Source organism: Aethalodelphis obliquidens, unplaced genomic scaffold, assembly GCF_003676395.1.
Source record: "Aethalodelphis obliquidens isolate GAN/ISIS:26980383/991018 unplaced genomic scaffold, ASM367639v1 scaffold13, whole genome shotgun sequence".
NCBI classification, from domain to species: domain Eukaryota; kingdom Metazoa; phylum Chordata; class Mammalia; order Artiodactyla; family Delphinidae; genus Aethalodelphis; species Aethalodelphis obliquidens.
Genome location: NW_020837957.1, coordinates 28149304 through 28163464, shown reverse-complemented (window position 1 = coordinate 28163464; position 14161 = coordinate 28149304). Strand labels below are relative to the sequence as shown.

General features: G+C 36.8%; 1 protein-coding gene across 8 annotated transcripts in view; it reads left to right on the top strand.

Annotated features, from left to right (window-relative positions):
• The window catches only part of EVI5 (ecotropic viral integration site 5), a 204061-nt gene that overhangs the window by 132835 nt on the left and 57065 nt on the right, over positions 1-14161 (top strand). For all 8 annotated transcript variants that reach the window (XM_027114338.1, XM_027114337.1, XM_027114336.1 and 5 more), the window contains 2 exons: positions 3945-4091; positions 13622-13717. In XM_027114338.1, coding sequence (XP_026970139.1) covers positions 3945-4091; positions 13622-13717 — 243 coding nt within the window. The remainder of the gene's footprint in view (positions 1-3944; positions 4092-13621; positions 13718-14161) is intronic.

Here is a 14161-nt window from a genome sequence, read left to right as displayed (position 1 = left end):
GCAATATCTTATTTTTAGATCAGGGGTTGGTTTGCCAAAGGGTTTTCTTAATATCTTTAGGTCTTCCCTTCGTACAGTACTTCAGGGGGTCAGTCCCCAGCAGTATTCCACTGTTACTTTTTACAGGAAATTGGAGGGTCAGAGAACACTTCTGCCCTATTGTTCTGATAAAGCCTCAGTCTTAGGCTGCATCATGTCCCTGGATCTGGGGTGTTTGGTCTCATTAGTGCTCCTGTCCTACCCCCAAGCTATAGTCCTGCCCCTTCCCCAGATGCACTGATATTCCCCGTGCCCCAGAGACAACAATATTTGTTGTCCTGCTCCAAGCAGATTAAACCTTTTGTTCTGTAGAGGAGATAAGCAAGAATTAGTGCCCCTGACATATCAGCTGTTTCCCCCCTCCCTGCGGCCTGTACCATGGAGATGTCTTTCTCAGGACTCCCACCAATCTTTTTCGTGTGTACCTATTGGGGTCCATGAGGGAAAAGTGTATAAGAGTGTATGCACTCTATTCTCCCCACGGGCTCCACGCTCTCTAGCCAGCCCACACTTGAGCTCCACCAATTCAGTGTTTATTCTAGCTGAATTATTCTTAACAGCTTCTAGCAGCATCTGCCCTGTCTCTTAGATTTTGAGCTAGTTGGTTGTCCTGTGACCTCACCTCTCTGGGTTCAACATTAGTCATGAACTTAGAGTTTGGCTGGCTTTGTTTTTTTTAATTGAAAAGGTGGAAGCAATGTTCTTTCTGATTCTCTATATCCCCAATCAGAAATCAAAAGTCTTTTTTTTTTTAATTTTATTTATTTATTTATGGCTGTGTTGGGTCTTCATTTCTGTGCGAGGGCTCTCTCTAGTTGCGGCGAGCGGGGGCCACTCTTCATCACGGTGCGCGGGCCTCTCACTGTTGCGGCCTCTCTTGTTGTGGAGCACAAGCTCCAGACGCGCAGGCTCAGTACTTGTGGCTCACGGGCCTAGTTGCTCCGCGGCATGTGGGATCTTCCCAGACCAGGGCTCGAACCCGTGTCCCCTGCATTGGCAGGCAGATTCTCAACCACTACGCCACCAGGGAAGCCCAAAAAGTCTTTATTATGATGTATTTGAAATTATTTTATTTTGTATTCTGTTTCTTCTTTCTTTCTATGTGTTTTCTTCCTTTCTTGCTTTTTATTGGATTTAGTGTTTTCTTTCTCCTTCTATTAGTTTGACTTTTATAATTCCTTTTCTTTTCTATTAGTGTTTATTACCTAAAGGAAAGAAAAAAGGAAGAAAATGCTTGCCTGACTGAACAAAGTCTAAAGTTAGTAATTATCTCTGTCATTCTTCCAAACTATATAAGGGCCTTAGAATAACTCCATGTGTTCTTCTTACATCTTACGATTATTGTACATTTTTTTATATCTCCAAATTCCTAGGCATTAATATTGTTTTATGGAGTCAGTACTCCTGTGGATTTGTCTACCTGCATGCCAATTTTTTGCTCTCTTCTTACTTTTATCAAACCGTTTCTTTCCAGTTTTAATCATGAGTTGTAAACTCTCTCACTTTCTTAAAATAAATGTACTTTTCTCTCACTCTTGTATGTTGTTAGCTGAGTATACTTTTATAGGATGAATTTTTTTTAAGCACTACCAATTTTTCCTGTTGAGATGTCTGCTGGATATTTCACTTTCCGCCTCCACAGATACTCAGTTTTCCCCTTGATTTGCCTCTTCTTTTCTTTAGCATTTTTTAAGTTTTGTTATAATGTATTTTGATGAGGCTTTATTTATGTTGATATTTATCCTGTTTGGGACTAGTTGTGCTTCCTGAGCTGTAGATTCATATGTAGTTGTTGTTGTTGTTGTAAAAGATTCCCAACTATTACCATCTTCTTAGGCCATCGTGTCTCACTTTTTTTTCTGCAACACCTGTTAGGTATATTTTATCCTGAAACACCTAATAGGTGTATTTTATACCCCCTTATTCTCTTTTCTGTGTCTCAACATAATTGAATTTTTAACAGCAGTGTCTGTTAATTTTAAAAATTATATTTGGTTATTTTTCAAATTTGCTGAATGCTTTTCTGACAGTGACCTGTTCTTTGTTTATGTTTTTGCTTCCTCTTTTTATGTCTATGTCTAATAATTTTAAACATAAACTATTTTGTATAAAGCCCTTATGTGATTATTTTACTATCTAGAGTTCTTAAAAATCTATTCTTGCTATTTATTTATTTTTTTGTCTACCATTTCTCACTCATAGTCAATTCTTGGATTTTGTTTATGTGTGAGTGTTTTGTTTTGTAATTTTGGATCGTGGAATGGTATTCAGGGGTGTAGGGAGGAGTTTTGTCTGTGGGAATTCTTTGCAGCTTATGTTGAAGTTGTGTCCCTCTGTAGTATAGTTATTTGTCTTAATGGTAGGAGGTAAGACAGTAAAAAGAGGTTGTAGAACATTTTGAATACAGTACTAAGAAGTTCACTCTTAATTTTGTAGACAGACAGTGTTCATTGATTGAAAGTGAGAAAGAAGGGGATGACATAGAGGATGGTCTTAGGAAGGAGGCATTTCTTCTGTGAGTCAGGAAGATGAGTGGTGAAGATGAAGAAAGGAAGTGGTAGAAAGTTTTAGAGCTTAAATCTATTGGATGATCCAGATTTTAAAATTAAAACTGGAGGCAGGATCATCTTCATAGAGTGAGATAGAATAGGTTTAATAATAGTAACAACTGAGTATTTATTAAATGTCTTAAATTTCAGGCATTAGGTGAGAACTCCTTCCATAAACTTTTCTCACATAATTCTCAAAACACAGCCTTAAAAGACAAGCAGTAATATCTATGGTTCTATCAGTGTACTATAATTTGATGGCATTAGTTAACTTGACCAAGGTTGAAGAATGGTTAAATGAAGAGCCTAATTTTGCCTGTCTTTGCTTATGAAAATCCATACTGTTTCTTTCAGGCCTCTAATAGAATAATTTAGCTTTGAGAGAATTCAAGCTGGGTCAAGCCTGAATGTGAAAACTGCCTCGTGTCAGTAAATTCAAGATCTAAACAAGATCCTATTGTACAGCACAGGGAACTATATTCAATATGCTGTAATAAACCATAATAGAAAAGAATATGAAAAAGAATACATATGTAAAAAACTGAGTCACTTTGCTGTACCCCAGAAACTAAAACTACATTGTAAATCAACTATATACTTCAATAAAAATAAATAAAAGATCTATTTTTTTATCATGTCCTATAGTTATAATACACTAAGCAGCTAGCATGTATTGAGTTCTTACTATATATTAAGCTCTGTTAACATGTATTATTATCTTGTTTAATTTCTAAAGATAACCAAATGAGAAATAGATAGTATTTTTATGTACATTTTTCAAATGAGGAAATAGAAACTAGATATTAACTAGTTTGCTTACTCACCAAATAGCAAGCCAGAATTCAAAACCAGTCCATCCTCCATAAAAACAGACTGTGCTGTATATATTTTAGGGATGTAGAAGTTCATGTGATATATTTTGTGACATCAAAAAGTTTACAGTCCAGTAAGTGGTGGTGATACCTTTTGATTAGTCTGTGTCTTCTTTTGGGAACTGGAAAAGGGAGTTAAATTCATCGTATCACATCTATTTTATACCATATTGCCTATTTCAGAAATTAATACTTACAAGTTCTATGTAAACATCCTTATAGTTTATAGATATTTATTGTATAAATGGTAAGTGGACCTCTAATGAGAATTTCTAATATGAACCTTATGCATCCTTTTGGATGATTTGATTCTTAAAGCAGTTTTATAATTTTTTTAATGTATTTAACTATTTGTTGAATAAAATAGGCCTATAACTAATAATAATATTAAGAATATTGTTGAGGCATAATATGCGTAGGTAGAAATTTATGTTTTTTCAGGCCTTTTATCTATACTCTGAGTTTTTATATTTTTAATTATTAGAACCAGATCAATAGTAATCATCTTCGAAGAGCAGAACAAGAGGTGATCAATCTACAGGAGAAGGTGCAGTATCTTTCTGCACAGAACAAAGGACTACTTACCCAATTAAGTGAAGCAAAGCGCAAACAAGCAGAGATTGAATGCAAGGTAAATATATCATTTAGCAAGTTTATGTTTTTGTCAATATAATAATACTTTTTTTGTTTTTGTCTCATCATTGAGTACATTATCATAAAACCAAAAAAAAGCTAGTCTTATTTCCTACTTTTCCTGAAGTTACTTTGGCAGTTGCTTTCAGGCCAGGTTAGCTCATCTTGCTCTGGGTGGATTTCAGTCAGGAAACTTCATTTTCAACCACTTGGTTAAATGCCAGTGCAGGAAATTAAGTTAACCAAGTGGTTGAAGATTGGTATCTCTTTTCACCCATAGCCCTTTAAAACCGAAGCTTTTAATGTCTCAACCAAAAAGATAGGTAATTTAGAAAGGTTGGGGCAACTCTGCTTTCATTGGTACCTTATTGGCAGGCTGTCAATATTGATATATGTTTTCTGGCTAGAGAGCAAAAGAGGTGTGCGTGTACCAGTGGGTTGGGAAAATTGTGTACATTTCACATTGCTATTTTAATCAGTTTTTAAATTTTTTGTGAGGTGTTTAGATTCGTAAAACGTGGAAAAGTTTTTGAATGCAAGTACGTTTTTTCCTTAAATAAATTTACAATATACTAATGGTGAGAGAGGAGGTTGGGAAATGGGGTGGAAGGAGAGGGACTGTGTGTGTGTGTGTGTGTGTGTGTGTGTGTGTGTGTGTGAAGTAACTAAAGAGAAGACTGTGGTGTGAACATTAGAATGGATTACTGAGGACAAGTAATGGGATTTTAAAAATAAACTAGACATCCATCTTTCCATGGTGAGATAGTAGGAATGATGCCCTTTAAAGATTCCAGCCTTATTATTCTATGATAAGAAATAAGACTTTCAATGGCACATATAAAGCTGTAATTCCATCAACTTGTTCTGGTGTCATTAAAAACCAAGAGTGAAGCTTGAGTGGTTTATCAGTGTCACTGAAATCCAGAGATGAAATTACATCCTAATAAATATGCATGGCTCTTACAATTTACACTGACAGAAATCTGTAGGCAGTACTGAAGTTTGTACTGACATAAGAGTAGTCCCTCTTGAAGGATGTGACTAGGCTTTTATTTTTGGCCTCATCATGCAGCTTGTGGGATCTTAGTTCCTGGACCAGGGATTGAACCTGGGCCACAGCAGTGAAAGCGCCAAGTCCTAACCACTGGACTGCCAGGGAATTCCCTAGACTAATTTAAAAATAAAATGATGTGACATGAGGTTACATCAATTTGATTTATCATACTAATATCTGTTTGAGTTTTTTGGTGCTATAGTGTCTGTGCTGACTTACTTTTAATAAAGAATTAAATTTAGCCTTTTTTATTATTGGTATAAGTTTTCCTTTAAACATGTTGTTAACACTGTTACTGGATTTAATATTGCTCCTCAAATGCCTTAGCACCTTTTAATCAAAGTACAGTATTCTTTGGAAATAAATATTTGGGGAGTTTGCTGATGAAAATAATTGTTTTCTTTGAATTTATCTAAGTAATGGGCTCAGATTCAGAATTTTCAGAACCGATATGAGATTTTATTTAGTTTTAACTTTTCATTAGTACCTTTGTAAAGTATGTTACAGATACTGACTCTGAGATCTCCCCCATGTTTAAGGTGTATATTGATTTATTCAGTCTTTTTAATGCCATTTGCAGATTTCAAGAATGATCAGTGTTAATTGTCACCCTAGCATCTAGTACATTCTGGTTAAGTGTACGTATTTTATTTTGTCATGTTGGAACAATTCAGCAACAAACCTAACTTTTTCAAGGGAACTAGTCCTTCAGTTATATAAATCTGATTCATTTTCATTTAGTTTTATATGATTATGGCTTATGATTTGCTGATAAGTAATTATTAAAGCTCATGTTATTTTCATTGATGTAAAATATGTCAGGATGCTGTTTTTAATATTAGTGTTATTTTCCCTCTATAACTGAATTTGAATGTTGCCACTTAAAGATGAAACAGTACAAGTCTAAGACCCCTAATACGAAAATCCAAAACACTGAAACTTAAACATTTTCATAAATTTCACACAAATCCATTTGGAAGCACAACCAGATTTGAATTAATTTACAGCCATTTATAACTTTTATTTATCCCACTGGTGTGGGTATTTGTACTTCACTGCTTCGTTGTGTTAAGCACTGAGTATACTCTTTCATCATGGGTGCTGCCTCAGATCCCACTGGAGAGTACTCATGTTTGGTTTATGCACCTTACTACTCTTAGAAAGTCTAAAACATCTGAAATCCCGTAACACACCTGGCCCTCAGGATTTCAGTAATAAGACTGTAGGATTCCTGCATAAATCTAAATTTGAAGACTATAGAAAGATTTTCTATTCTCTGTGCATATACAAACATAAAATTGTGTAATAAATAATGTTAAGAGGAAAGCTGAGTGAAGTATTATACTATGATTATAATACTGTGCATATATGGAATAATCATAGGAAGAAAAAAAGAAGAAATAAACCTCTTGCCTATATTTCATATACATTTTATTTGCTTATTTATTTTTTAAATATTTATTTATTTGGCTGCATTGGGTCTTTGTTGCGGCACACGGGGTCTTTGTTGCCGCATGCGGGCTCTTCGCTGCGGCATGCGGGCTCTTTGGTTGCAGCATGTGGGATCTAGTTCCCTGACCAGGGTTCGAACCTGGGCCCCCTGCATTGGGAGCACAGAGTCTTAGCCACTGGACCACCGGGGAAGTCCCTCATATAAATTTTAGTAGCTTAATACTTACACATTTTTTCATAATGCTTTGATATTTTTAAACTAAAATATAAATGAAAGCATTCCCCTTTTAGTCTCTTCCTGACCCTACCAGATACCCTTTTATTTTTTTCCCAGGTAACTGCTTTTATTATTTTCTGATAAGTTCTTTTAGAGTTTCTTTTAGGCAGATACTAACAATTTAAAATGTATACTTTTAGAAATATGCACTTCTATACAATTAAAAGTGTATACTTCTTCTCCTCACTTTCTTATGTGAAAGTTAGCAAACAGTAATATATTCTACTTTTTGAGTTTTTTTTGGTGGTATGTTTTGTAGAGCTTTCAATATCAGTGCTTAAAGAATCTCCTCATTAGTTACTAAGGTACATTGTTTTCCATTGCATGCATATACTATAGTATACTTAACTAGGTCCTTATTGATGAGCACATGGGTTGTTCCCAGTGTTTTGCTACTACAAGCAGTGTATAGTGAATAACTTTGTACATACATAATTTCAGATGTATAGAAGTATATCTACACATTCCTGTAGGATAAATTGCTGTAAATTTGATTGTTTTGTCAATTGTACTTTCATAGATTTTGTCAAATTACCCCGCTTAGGGTTGTACCATTTTGTACTTTGACCTGCAGGGCATGATAGTACCAGTTTCTTCATCATGTTACTTGCAAATTGTGTAACCAAATCTTTTCATTTTAAATAGATATAATTTATATGTTCTAAGACAGTGATTTTCAAATAGGGATGGGAAGAGGTGAGATTATGAGACTTTAAAGAATAACAGCATCTATCAGTACTTAACATATTTGTCAAATATTTGGGTGTCTTCTATTTGTCGGTTTTTCTTGTAGGCATTGGGGATACTGTAATGGAGAAAGTGGGCATAATGTTTCGTGAGACAATAAGTAAAAAATAGGAAAGATCATTAGTAATGATGTACTATAGAGTGGGAGGTTAGGGGAAGTGGCAAGTAAGATTGAATGCCAGGAGATGGTAGCAGAACTGGGACCTGAAGAATAAGAAAGAAGCAGCCATATGAAGAGTTGGAGGAAGATCTTTGCATGAAAAGGGTCAGAGTTCAAGACCCAAAAGCAGGAAAGAACTTGGTTGCTGAGTCTCATGTATAATGCAGAGCTGAATGAGATAAAGTCAGGGAGGTAAGCTAGGACTCCACTTCTTACTGTGTAGATTTTTATAGGCCTTGGTAACAAGTTTGAGTTTTACTCTTAAATGCTGTGGGAGGCCACTAAAAGGTCTTAAGCAGGAAAGAAACATGATATATTTTTTGATTTGCTATATTTGCTTCAGTTTTTTTACTTTTAATTTTTTGTTTGTTTGTTTGTTTGTTTTGTTTTTGTTTTGCGGTACACGGGCCTCTCACTGTTGTGGCCTCTCCCGTTGCGGAGCACAGGCTCAACGGCCATGGCTCACGGGCCCAGCCGCTCCGCGGCATGTGGGATCTTCCCGGACCGGGACACGAACCCGCGTCCCCTGCATCGGCAGGCGGACTCTCAGCCACTGCGCCACCAGGGAAGCCCCTACTTTTAATTTTGAAGTAATTTTATGTTTACAGTGAAGTGGCAAAGATAGTACAGAGTTCCCATATACCCTTTAATCAGCCCCTCCTAATTTTAACATATTACATAACCATGATGCATTTATCAGTACTAAGAAATGCACATTGGTATAATGTTATTACTAAATTACAGACTTTATTTAGATTTCCCCATCGTGTCTCATTCTCCTTTGAGCTGCAACAGTTTCTCAGTGTTTTCTTATCTCTCATTACTTTGACTATTGAAGAATACTTGTGAGGTATTTTGTAGAAATCTTTCAGTTTGGATTGTCATATGTTTTCTCATGCTTTGACCAAGGTTATGTATTTTAGGAAAGTATACAGAGATGAAGTGTCTTTCCCAGTGCATCATATCAGGGACATACTGTCTTGATATATCTTACATCTAGTGGTGTTGACTTTGGTCATTTGATTAAGTTGGTTATCTGCCAGCTTTCTCTACTACAAAGCTTTTTCCCCCTCATATTCTGTCCTTACAAACAAGTTACTGAGCCTAGACAATGGTCTGAGTGGGGGAAAGGTCATTGAGCCACAATTCCTGAAGGAAAGAGTATCAAAGGACTTGTGGGCATGTGTTAAGACCACCAGAGTAGGACAATAATTAATAAGTATTTGGAGGAACTATTTTGAGTTTATGCAAATATCCTTAAGATTTCAGCAACTAATTCTATTTCATTTTATTTATTTATTTATGGCTGCGTTGGGTCTTTGTTGCTGCATGAGGGCTTTCTGTAGTTGTGGCGAGCAGGGGCTACTCTTCGTTGCGGTGCATGGGCTTCTCATTGCGGTGGCTTCTCTTGTTATGGAGCATGGGCTCTAGGCACGTGGGCTTCAGTAGTTGTGGCACACAGGCTCAGTAGTTGTGGCACACGGGGTTAGTTTCTCCACGGCATGTGGGATCTTCCCGGATTAGGGATCTAACCTGTGTCCCTGGCATTGGCAGGTGGATTCTTAACCACTGCGCCACCAGGGAAGTCCCTCAGCAACTAATTTTAGCATTTATTAGGGGATAATGCTTGTAGCGATTAATATAATATAATATAATTTTTTTTGTTGTTTTTAGCTTTTTAAATTTTTATTTTATTTTTGGCTGTGTTGGGTCTTCGTTTCTGTGCAAGGGCTTTCTCTAATTGTGGCGAGTGGGGGCCACTCTTCATCGCGGTGCGCGGGCCTCTCACTGTGCGGCCTCTCTTGTTGCAGAGCACAAGCTCCAGATGCGCAGACTCAGTAGTTGTGGCTCATGGGCTTAGTTGCTCCGCGGCATGTGGGATCTTCCCAGACCAGGGCCCGAACCCGTGTCCCTGCATTGGCAGGCAGATTCTCAACCACTGTGCCACCAGGGAAGCCCTGTAATTATTTTTTAAAAGAACACACGTGCCACTGTGTGTGGAGATGGATTTGAGGCGGGGTTGGAGAGGGATTTGATATGAGATCATCAGGTAATAGTATTGAATACAAGACAGAGTTGCTAGCCTGGGCTCAGGTGTTGGCAGTGGTACTAAAGCAGAGTAGATGAGTTCAGTATTTTTGTAGAGACTTGGTGATTGGATTGGAGAGGGGGAAGATTGGGAGAAAACTGATGCCCAAATTTTTGTTTTTTTACTTGATGGATATAATATTTTTATACAATGTTAAAATTTGTAGAGTATAAATGTATTAGTTATCTATTGCTATTTAACAAATTACCTCTAAAACTTAGTGGCTTAAAATAGCAGTAACCACTAATATCCCAGGGTTTCTGTGGATCAGAAATTCAGGAGCAGTTTAATCAAGTGGTTCTGATTGAGAGTCTCATGAGGCTACAGTCATCTAAAGGCTTCGCTAAAGCTAAAGGATGAGGTTTTTTAGGCGTCCCACTCACATGGTTGCAAGGTAGTGCTGGCTGTTGGAGAGAGATCACTGTCCTCAAGGGGCTTTCTCTTAGCAAAGGATATAGACAAACACACCATTACAATGCAGTATGAGTAGTGCTATGATTGAGGAGGTATATAGAATACTATAATGGGCATTTAGTGTTACGGTTATGGTTCAAGCAAAGCTAACTAAGGAATGATTAAGCTGAGACCTTAAGGATATGTAGGAAGTAGTCAAGGAAAGGCAGCAGAGTTCACTAGACAAAGGGAATAGCACATGTAAAGAGCAAAAGTGAAAAGGAACAATAGGTTTTTGCTTGAACTGAGGAAGTTCATTCTAGTTGGAGGGAAGTGTGTGGTGAGGAATCCTGGTGAGATATAAAGCTAGAGCAGTAAATAGGGAGCCAAGTCATATAGAATCTTGGACACCAGTAAAAGAACCTGTTATCGCAAGATCTGTGGAGTACCATTAAAGTGTTTAAAGTTAGAGGTGACAGAAAGAGATTTGAACTTTATTAAACATAGACACAGAGGTGTGCTGGAGCTGGCTAGTAAAGGCTTGCAAGAACCGATTGTTACAAGATGTTATGGAAAAACCTGAACGAACTTTTTGGCCACCCCAATAAATTTTCAGGAATTTTGTGGCACATTTGTTAAACAGCCATATTAAAAATTAAATTATTCAACATGATTAGACAAATTATGGTAGTAAATACTCAAATGTCATTTCCTAATTATTTTTACATTTTACTATTATCTGTGCTTTTAAGATTATACCTATTTGTATCTGTTTAGTGGAAATACCAATGTGTGCTACTCATGTTATATTCATTAATGTTCACTAATGTTATGTCGACTTGAAAGGAGCCATGATGGGAGTATTTACACCACATAAATTGGCAAACTACAAATCAGGGCTTGATTTATTGTTTTGTGGATTATCAAGACCAGAAGTTGGCAAACTATAGACCATATCCCAAATCTGTCTGGCTGCCTGTTTTTGTAAATAAAGTTTTATTGGAATACAACCTTTCCTATTCATTTATATATTGTATATGGCCACTTTCACACTCCAGTGGCAGATAGAGTGGTTGTGATAGACTGTACGACCCACAAGTCTAAAATTATTTACTATCTGGCCCTTTAAGGAAAAGTTTTTGAATCCTGCTCTAGACTGTCAATGCAGATTAAAGCTTAAAAATGTGTTGTATCTTTAGTCTTTACATTATGAATAGCACAAAAATATTGAGGAAATCATCTTTCAGTGTTTGATTACTGTTATCAGAATGATAATAATTCTGTTATCAGAATAGATAACTTGAACAAAAATTAACCAACGTTCATATCCATACTTCACTTTTTCCTCATTTTCAGTGGTAGATGACCTATGGATACAATAGTTTGGCAAAAATTAGTGAAAGCATTCTCTGAGAGTATATTGACTACATAGAGTTTATAATAGCATTATATATATCTTATTAACTGTGTGTTGTATATTATACATCTTCTATTTCAGTCTGTATTAAAATATATAATAAATGTACATACAACCACATGTGTACACACGCACACGTACACACACTTGCTTGAGAGCTGGTCGTTAAGCACTTTCCATCACAGCACTGGGTACAGAGACTACACTTTCTGGCCATGTACAAAATGGCAAAATATTTAAAGCAGTATTTGCTTGTAGTGATGTACCAGTATCATATCTAAGATTAAAATATATTTTTTTTTTTGAGTGAACTATTTCTTTATTGTTACACAGTAGGGTCATTTACAACTTTTTACCATTGTAAATAGTGTTTTGATGTACTATAATTGTGTACACTTGTCTGAATATATATATTTTTTAAATTTATTTATTTGGCTGCATTGGGTCTTTGTTGCTGCGTGCAGGCTTTCTTTAGTTGCGGCGAGCGGGGGCTACTCTTTGTTGCGGTGCACGGGCTTCTCATTGAGGTGGCTTCTCTGGTTGCGGAGCACGGGCTCTAGGCGCGCGGGCTTCAGTAGTTGTGGTATGGGGGCTCAGTGGTTGTGGTGCGTGGGCTCTGGAGTGCAGGCTCAGTACTTGTGGTGCACGAGCTTAGTTGCCCCGCAGCAAAATATATATATATATATATATATATATATATATATATATATATATATATACACACACACACATATATATATTTTGTGGTATGCGGGCCTCTCACTGTTGTGGCCTCTCCCGTTGCAGAGCACAGTCTCTGGACGCGCAGGCTCAGCGGCCATGGCTCACGGGCCTAGCCACTCCGCGGCATGTGGGATCTTCCTGGACCGGGGCATACACCCGCGTCCCCTGCATCGGCAGGCGGACTCTCAACCACTGTGCCACCAGGGAAGCCCTATTTTTTTAATTTAAAAGTTTAATTATTATATTTTTACTAAATTTAGTATTTTTAAATTTTTGATATTATATTACTGTCAGGTGCTAAATTTCTCCTATAGTCACCATGATGCACATTTTTGATACTAAATGATTGCTAAATTTCTACTGAAGTTAATGAAGGAGCAAAATATTTTTGTATACCCCATTTTCCTCTGTCTTTCTTCATATTTTGTTACTTCTGGATCATTATTATTTAGCATGGATATTGTAGAATACAATTTTAGAGCTTTTCGTTTGTGAAATTTTGAAGTGGTAGAATTGATATTATGCTTTTCCTAGGAAGATTAAAATTATGATATAATCTAATTTCTGTTACTCTCCTTTGTAGTGTAATGTAAATACTCATTAAAGTTCATTGCCTCAGAAAAAATGTAGTATAATGTAAATACTCATTAACTTTCATGGCCTCAGAAAAAATGTAATTTAAAAAATATTATCTAGCTATCATACTCTTAGTGTTTATATTCCCTGTTAATCTGTTGTCCTAGTTACGTGTTTGAAAGTTCTCAGTAATTGTTCTTGGTTAAAAAATTAACAGCTTTCACAGTCACCAGTTTTAATTAAGTTAACTTTTAGTTGAAAAGTTTGAGTAGGGCTTCCCTGGTGGCGCAGTGGTTGAGAGTCCGCCCGCCGATGCAGGGGACACGGGTTCGTGCCCCAGTGCGGGAAGATCCCACATGCCGCGGAGCGGCTGGGCCCGTGAGCCATGGCCGCTGAGCCTGCACATCCGGAGCCTGTGCTCCACAGCGGGAGAGGCCACTACAGTGAGATGGAATGTTATTCTATACATTTATTCTTCATTTTATACCAAGTTCAGGATATAATGGCATTTTTTCTCTCATTTAATCATGGGTTTATTTGTCACTTTCTAAATTTGAGGCATGTTACAAGTGTTTATGTTTTATTAATGGTTTGGTTTATTATATGGTTTATTTTTGGTTTGTTTTGTTTACCACCCTAGAACAAGGAAGAAGTGATGGCTGTGAGACTCCGGGAAGCAGATAGCATAGCTGCTGTGGCTGAACTACAGCAGCACATTGCTGAGCTTGAAATCCAGGTAACACATGAAAATAATAAAGTACATGTAAAAATAATGCAGTTATTTCCCCTTCCCTCTGCACCTGAATCGTGACTTATGTCTTCATCCTAATGACTATGCTTCTATTTTCAACACTTATTCATTTCCAAGTCCATTTTTTTCTATTGTGGTAAAAATACACGTATTGCTGTAAAATTTACAATTTTAATGTATACAGTCTGTGACATTAAGTGCATTCTCATTGTTGTGCAGCCAATTTCCAGAACTCTTTACCTTGCAAAACTGAAACTTTGTACCCATTAAACAACTCCCCATTCCCCTCTTCCCTCAACCCCTGGAAACCACCATTGTCCTTTCTGTCTCTGAATTTGACTACTCTAAGTATCTTATATAAGGATTGATAAAATCATAGGATATTTGTCTTTCTGTGACTGGCTTATTTCACTTAGCATAACGTCATCA